This window comes from Alligator sinensis, unplaced genomic scaffold (genome assembly GCF_000455745.1).
Source record: "Alligator sinensis unplaced genomic scaffold, ASM45574v1 scaffold1122_1, whole genome shotgun sequence".
NCBI lineage: Eukaryota > Metazoa > Chordata > Crocodylia > Alligatoridae > Alligator > Alligator sinensis.
Window position 1 is genome coordinate 745,156 of NW_005842467.1, and position 8,261 is coordinate 753,416.

At 46.1% G+C, this 8,261-nt stretch overlaps 1 protein-coding gene across 2 annotated transcripts in view; it reads right to left on the reverse strand.

Moving 5' to 3' along the window:
* ARAP2 (ArfGAP with RhoGAP domain, ankyrin repeat and PH domain 2) overlaps positions 1 to 8,261 on the reverse strand; it is a 246,403-nt gene that overhangs the window by 122,787 nt on the left and 115,355 nt on the right. For both annotated transcript variants that reach the window (XM_025212512.1, XM_006030846.3), the window contains exon 16: positions 5,195 to 5,339. In XM_025212512.1, coding sequence (XP_025068297.1) covers positions 5,195 to 5,339 — 145 coding nt within the window. The remainder of the gene's footprint in view (positions 1 to 5,194; positions 5,340 to 8,261) is intronic.

Genomic DNA, 8,261 nt, shown 5'->3' on the forward strand with positions numbered 1-8,261 from the left:
AATTCTGGGCGCTGCACTTCAAGAGGGATGCGGATAACCTGGAGAGGGTTCAGAGAAGGGCCACTCGTATGGTTAAGGGCCTGCAGACCAAGCCCTACGACGAGAGACTAGAGAAACTGGACCATTTCAGCCTCCGCAAGAGAATTTTGAGAGGCGACCTTGTGGGTGCCTATAAGTTCATCACGGGGGCAGAGAAGGGAATTGGTGAGTATTTATTCATCAAAGCACCCCCGGGGGTTACAAGAAATAGTGGCCACAAGCTAGCAGAGAGCAGATTTAGATTGGACATTAGGAAGAACTTCTTCACAGTTCGAGTGGCCAAGGTCTGGAACGGGCTCCCAAGGGAGGTGGTGCTCTCCCCTACCCTGGGGGTCTTCAAGAGGAGGTTAGATAAACATCTAGCTGGGGTCATCTAGACCCAGCACTCTTTCCTGCCTATGCAGGGGGTTGGATTCGATGATCTATTGAGGTCCCTTCCGACCCTAACATCTATGAATCTATACCTAGCAGGGCACAGGCGCTAAACTTTAAAAAGGCTGACTTTAATGGCTCAGGGGTTTGGTTAGCAGGGTACTAGGAATCAAGAACCTAGATGCTTTGGGGGTCCAGGAGCAGTCATCATTCCTTAAGGATACCATTCTTTGGGCTCAGAGTGAGACAATCCCATGGCAGAGAAAAGGAAGCAAGGGGGCCAGGAAGCCCCTTTGGCTAACAGGGTCATCCAGGATACCTTAAGGGCAAAAAAAGTAACATACAGGAAGTGGAAGCAGGAGGTATCTAGCAAGAAGCATACTTCCTTGGCCCGCACCTGCAGGGAGTTAGTCAGGAAGGCCAAGGCTGCTTTGGAACTCAGGCTAGCGGCAGGGATTAAGGACAATAAAAAGTCCTCCTTTAGGTACACTGGGAGCAAAAAGAGGGTGCAGGGTAGCATAGAACCCCTACAAGACAGGCAGGGAGGTTTAGGGACAGATCACAGGGACAAAGCAGAGCTCTTCAATGAGTTTTTTGCCTCTGTCTTCTTAAATAGGAATCTAGACAAACCCAGAGGTCCCAGAGGATTGGAAGAGGGCCAATGTCATCCCAATCCCTAAGAAGAAGAGGAAGGAGGATCTGGGGAACTACAAACTGGTCAGCCTTACTTTTATTCCAGGGAAAATCATAGAAAAAATTATCAAGGAATACATCTGTGGGAACCTGCTGGCTAATGTGATGCGGAGGGGTATCCAACATGGGTTTATAGCAGGCAGGTCCTGCCTGACTAACCTATGACAAGGCCACCAAATATTTAGAGGCAGGAGTCGAGATGGATGTTATCTATATGGATTTCAAGAAGGCCTCTGACATGGTATCCCATACCATCCTTATTAATAAACTAAGGAGATTTGCCTTGGATGATTATATGGTAGAATGGGTAGCAAACTGGCTCAGGGGGTGATGGGAGATGGGTCAGTGTCAACCTGGAAAGATGTGGGCAGTGGAGTCCCACAGGGCTCAGTTCTGGGGCCAGTGCTGTTCAACATCTTCATCAGTGATCTGGATGAGGGGGTGGGAAACACCCTGTCCAAATTTGCAGATGACACAAAAATATGGGGTGAAGCTAACACCCTGGAGAGGAGAAACCAGATCCAGGCTGACCTCGACAGGTTGGGGAAGTGGGCAGAGAGCAACAGGATGCAATTTAATAAAGACAAGTACAAGGCGCTGCATCTAGGGAGAAAAAACTGCCATCATACCTACAGGCTGGAGGGGGACCTTCTCAGCACCACTGAAGCAGAAAGAGACCTTGGAGTCACAGTTGACTCCAGGATGAACATGAGTCGTCAATGTGATGAAGTAGTCAGCAGAGTCAATCGCACCTTTTCGTGCATCTGTATGTGCTTCACGAACAGGTCCAGAGAGGTGATTCTCCCTCTCTATGTGGCACTGGTCAGACCACAGCTGGAGTACTGTGTCCAGTTCTGGATGCCGCAGTTCAAGCAGGATGCGGACAACCTGGAGAGGGTCCAAAGAAGAGCCACTCGTCTGTTTGGAGGCCTGCAGGGAAGGCCCTATGAGGAAAGGCTAAGGGATCTTAACCTTTTCAGCCTCTCCAAGAGAAGGTTGAGAGGGGACCTTGTGGCGGCATACAAATTCATAAGGGGAGAGAGCAAAAAGGCATAGACAATGATCTGTTTGCCAGTGCACTCCCTGGAACAACAAGGAAAAATGGCCATAAGCTACTGGAGAGTAATTTTAGACTAGACATTAGAAAAACATTCTTCACGATCAGGGTTGCCAGAATCTGGAATGGGCTCCCAAGGGAGGTGGTGCTTGCCCCATCCTTGGGGGTCTCCAAGAAGAGACTGGACAGACACCTGGCTGGGATCACATGATCCCAGGTTTGGTAACCCTCTTCTTGCCTGCCAGGGGCAGGGGGTCAGACTAGATGACCCACTGAGGTCTCTTCCAACCCTAGAATCTATGAATCTAAGAAAAAAGATTTAAAACCATTATTAGAGTACAAAGGACTGACTACCTAGTTTGTTTCTGTCAAAAAACAGGGAAACTTCTCCATCCAAATTTCAAACTTTGAAAGGTTTCAAACTTTCTGCTTTCTGTCGACATCAGTGGCCTCAGCCTAATTATACTCGGGGCACCTGTTGGAAAAAGCCAGCTCTTAGTCATTGTTTTGACTGCAGAAAAATGATAGAGTACTTCTGGTGCAAGGAACTTAGAAAGACCACAACAGATAAGAATGTTTTTGACATTATGGAATCCTAAGGTTTAACCTTCAGTGTGCCCCAAAATAGTTTTAGACATCTTTTCTAATAAGCAATATTTAATTAAAAAGATTAATTATATGTGATGATGTAAGGTTTTAGGAACCAGTCTAAACCACCCCTTAAATAATATGCAAAAGCCACAATGCCTGATTTCGTAGCCTGGTTAAAACCAGAAAGAGAATTGTGTCTAACTTTATGCATATATCAAGAAAGCAGGACCTTGTATGGAACTAATAGAATACAACCTATTTAAAACTGAATCATTCAACAGCCACACAGTTCAGCTCAATTCAGATGAAAGAGTGAGCCCTAGTTTGAAATATGTATGATCTACTCCTATATAATTCCAGACAACTCTGATCTGCCATCAGTATTTGACTATATCCTCCTGCAAAATGTTTTAGCCAGGCTTCTATTTATATAGGTTTAAGCTAGAGGTGCACCAATACATCGGTCTGCTATCAGATAGGTGCTGATATAAAGAAAATTATCTATATTGGATATCGGCCTTAAGTGGCCAATAATTGGGCTGAGAAATGTCCATGCTGCATGCAGCCACAGTGCAGCATGTAGGCAGTAAAGACACAGCCTGCAGCATGGAGAGCTGCCTCCAGCTGGTAAGTTGGGTGGGGCGGGGGGAGGAGGAGGAGGGAAGGTGTGGAGGGGCAGATCAAGGCCCTGCCATGAGAGAGGGAAGGAGGCAGGATCTGGAGCTGGGGCAGGGGCAAGCGCTGGACAGTCAGGGCAAGCAGGTGGGGGGACGAGGCCGTAGCTTGTCTGGGGGCACGGTATGGAGCAGGCCTTGTTTGGGGGCCGTGGGGAAGGAGGAGGCAGAGGCAGCTCCTGCCACAGTGCATGGCTCATCCACTGACTCCTGCTGCTGTTGCTTGTGCCCCCGGATCTGTGCTGACTGAGTGGGCTGGGGCCAGAGCTGTTCCAGCAGAGCCTGGGCTGGGCGGGGCCATAAGTTTGCACCACTGGGAGGGGGGGCCATGAGGGGGCCATGTCGAATTTTGGGGTGGCTGCACCCCCCGCCCATGTAATCCCCTCTTAGCACTGCCACCCCCACCCTGCACCTCACTCAGGCTCCACCAGGAACAGGCCCTGGATCTGAGTGGGGCTGACTGGGGCCGGTGCAGTTCCCAATGGTGCCTGGGCCAAGTGGAGTGTGGGGTGGGGGCTACAGGTGGGGCTTCAGCCATCCCAAAATTCACCATAGCCCCCTGCTGCCAGTAGCACCGCCATCTCCCCACACCTCACCAGGGTGGCCCAGGCACTGTGGGGAACAGCCCTGGGCCCAGCTCAGCCTGCCTGGCACAGATCCGGGGGCACATGCCCCTCCCATACCCTCCTGGATGAGTGACAGCAGCAGTGGTGGGAACCAGCAGACAAGCCGCTGGACCAGTCGCACATGGTGACAAAAGCCACCTCCACTTCCCCATCCTCCTGCACCCCCCAGATGAGCCCTGCTCCATCCCATGACCCATAGATGAACTGCGGCTTCGTCCTTGGTCCACCCACCCCGATTGGGCAGCGCATGCCCCTACCCCAGCCTCCCTCCCTCATGGAGGGGCCTTGAGCTGCCCCACCATGCCCCTTCTGTTCCCCCTCCCCCCTTCTCCTACACCAGACTTACCTGCTACTGATATCGGATCAGTACCAGCTAATATGCCTCCTTAAATATCAGCTATCAGCATCACCCTCAAAAATCCCTCTCAGTAAACCCCTAGTTTAAGCCCATAAAGGTCTGATCCAACCTGTGGTTTAAGAACAGCCAGCCAATCCAGCTCACATTTCCACCCAATCCTAGCATGACCCCCTGCCTCTGTGCACAGCTCCCAACTTCCAAACTCCCATCCTTGGCATATGCTTCCCAGCCCTAGCATGCAGCCCCCCAATTTCAGTCCTGGAGACCCCAGACCTCAGATACCCACTACTTGTATTTCAAGGTAATATTGTTTTTTCTCCTTGGGGCCTTCTCAGAATAGGGTATGTGTTATATTCAGGGTATACTGTATGGAAAAAATATGGTAAAGATACTCCTCACTTAATGAAAAAAAGTTAACCAGGATAGCATTATTACATCGCTGATCTATAATCATTTAAAGTTGCACAATGTTTGGTTATAATATTGTTTGGCTGCTGCCTGCTAGTAGGTAACTACTGTGATGTAGTTGGATTCACTTAGTCGCATTTTTCAAGAATGTAGCTACGACGTTAAACGAGGAGTCACTATAGATGTCTGCAGAGACAGCCAGGCCACAAGGGGCAGTCCATCCTAGTAAAAGGTTGCCAACCCCTGTTTTAACTTGAGGAAGAGGTCAGTCCAGGAAAGGGAAATTGGTCATGAATATTCAATATATCACCATGTCACACTTGATATATAAAGGATTTTTCTGAATATGTATGGAGTGATTAATTTTGGAACTTACCCTGTATTTAAAAATGAGTCAGAATTGTGCACTACAAGACAGATAACTTCACTGATGTCTATCATACCATTAGGAGTAGTAGCCTTATCGTTTTCATAGTAACTCAAGAAACTACTTTCCAAAGTACACCATCTTTTATTGCAGTCTGCAGTTAAAAATATAATGGAAATGTTAAAGGATACAACAACCAGCACTATATTATTAGATACATACTAACAGGATAAAATCTCAGTTCCATTATCTTTAATGTTTAACTCCCATTGGCTTCAAAGGGCCCAGGATTTCTCCCTTAGTTCTGATATAGCGATACCTTTGTACACTTACAGTTATAATTTTAGCATACCATAGTTCAAAAAAATACTTATGAATATAATGTAGTCATTTTAAAAACTATTAATACATTTAAATTGCTTCAACAGTTTCCTTTTGTGACTTTACAGAACTTGATGGGGGAAAAGAAGGTTGAAAAAGTAATACTGAATGTGTTTTTTTGCAATGTTTCAGAACCAGGTGATATAGAATGAAAAAATCCTCTAAAGTTAGCAACATTGAAACTTGCAGGAACAATGTATCCTGACAATAGTTGATTGCAAAATGAACAGTCGAATCATAGCATGCAATAGCAAAAAAGTGCTGCTCTTTTTTCATGAAAGCTGGAAATAGAGGCCAAGACAGAATCAATCTATTTTTCACTGTAAGGTGATGCTATTGTACCCACTCCATGTTACCAGGCTGAGGAAAACAATCTAAACCTTTCAAAGATTTTGGGGGGGAGAAAGAATGAAAGATCATTCTTTCCAGAACTTATATGCATCACAGACTGGTACAGAACATAAGAAAAACGATGTCATAATTTATATTATTTCAAATGATCAAGAAAACCAAAAAAAAAAAAATGCCCCCAGAGGACTACCAACTATTATTAAATGAGCGAACATTTGAAGGACTGTGTCTCGGCCGGGCGAAGCCGACCGAGGGAAAATTAAACGAACGTCAGGCAGGCTGGTGGATGGAGAGGCGAGACAGCGTATTGGTTGCAAAAGAGGTTTTACTTACGCCGCTAGTAGCCACAATGCAGGTGGTCTGATTGCTTAAATAATTACACGAGTTGCTCCAGCTGGCAAAAACCCGGGCCAGCGAATCCGTAAACGAACCAGGCATGCAGGAAAAGGGGTACGTCGAAGCATAGCGGTCGGCGATGGGGAGAAAAATCGATAGTTGATCGGGCTATCGATCCACTCTGCCACAAGTCAGGAATTCTTAAGTCACTCTGCAGCGTGCTCAAAGTTCTCTGACTTGGGCGGAAGTCGCACGGAATTTTATACGGCCAACAAGCCAATCACTAGCCGCCACGTAGGAATAATTTAGAATCGGCCAATGATAGGACAAATTTGCATACGAGTGGCGGGAACTCTCTTGCACCGGAGTTTTCTGTTGCAACAGAAAACTTTTGCTGTGCACAGAGACTCTCACGTGACGGGAAAATTCCATCGTGCCGAGGCACTTAAAATCATTGGGTTATGACAGATTGGTTTATCAATCTCATGCAACTGTTAGGTTTCCCAAACAATGAGTTTGATTTTCCATTCACTCGCATTCCCATCAGTTTCATATCTGCCCATTCTATAGATGTCAGAGATATTCCCAGGTTACAGTACGGAATGTACAGAAGTGCTTTGTAGATACACTCTAGTTATGCTCATGTCTACAAGATCTCACACTGAACCAATCTGTTTGTACTGTATCACCGATTGTTGCAAATAAAGGAATTAAGAGGAGAAATTTATTAGGCAGTTTCTAACCTAAGTAAGGTTAGCAACTACATACCATAACATGTTTGTTATTATTAATATGTTTAGGAGGTTGAAATGTTATATCCTGAATTATCTCTAAGAGACATACTGAAATAAACATAAATTACCACACATTTATTTCAAATCACTGCAATGTGAAAACAACATTTTAAGTTGCTCTAGTGATTTGTTTGGTTTATTTTATTAAAATTAATTCTAACATAACCAGTCTAATAAATTACACATGAGAAGGTGAGTATTTCTCCCTCCCTTTATTAGTAAAAGTAAATGCACTTCAAATTACACTGAGAGCATTAAGGCCCTGCATTGGATCACTTACTAAGGATAAATCAGCCACACTGAAGCTAAGTACAGACATTCAAAAAACCCAAGCCTAAATCAGTTCATTCTTTTCAGGTTAGTCTAAACTGAGTAGATTGAACCGAGAAGCAAGTAAATAGACATTCACTTTTCATTCCAGAAATGCAGCCACATGCCTGGAGTGGCTCAGACTAAAAGCTGGGGAGCACTAGAGCAAGCCTTCCCTTCTCCTCAGCAGTGACTGGGAGGCTGGAGGCAAGCTGGGAGAGAAGCCCTCCAGGCTTTTCTCCCTTCTCTGCTCAAGCTAGGAGTTTGTGGGGGAAGAAGGGTGGACACGGCCAGGCCCCGGCAAGCCACTAAGTATGATTGGGGAGGGGTTTAAACCTCCATGCTTGCCTACACAGTTCATAGCTGGTGTGTGCCTGGAGGAGGAGGGGCACAGCAGCCCTTGCTAGGCAGACCCCAGCTGCAGTACTGAGCAGTTTCCCAACCCTACCCTTTCCCCCTTCTCAGCCACCCAGAGCAGTGATAGTGTTCCGGCTAGGGAGCAGAGGGGTGGGGCCAACCATGCTCCCCTGGATCAGACAGCACAGGCCAACCCAGAGCTGCAAAGCATCCTGGGAGACTGTTAGTTAACTTAAAACAGGAAGGGGTCTGGGACAGAAGTTCCTTAAATTGGTTTGACCTAAATCGGTTGAGTCTGATCCTACATTCAACCAAGTGTGTTTTATTCATTTTTTGATTCAGTGGTTCTATTATGGATCAAATGTGAATGAGAAACTGTAAAAATCAAGAGAGGAATTAATTTTGGCTGAAAGCTTATTAACACATTAGAGTGGCTCTGGAATGTTAAAATGTCTTTAAAGACTTCCACTGCCCTGTTTATCTTAAAAAGACTAATCTTTGATAGATTGCACCAGAGTGGTAGCTACAATTGAGATCTCTTCCTGCTG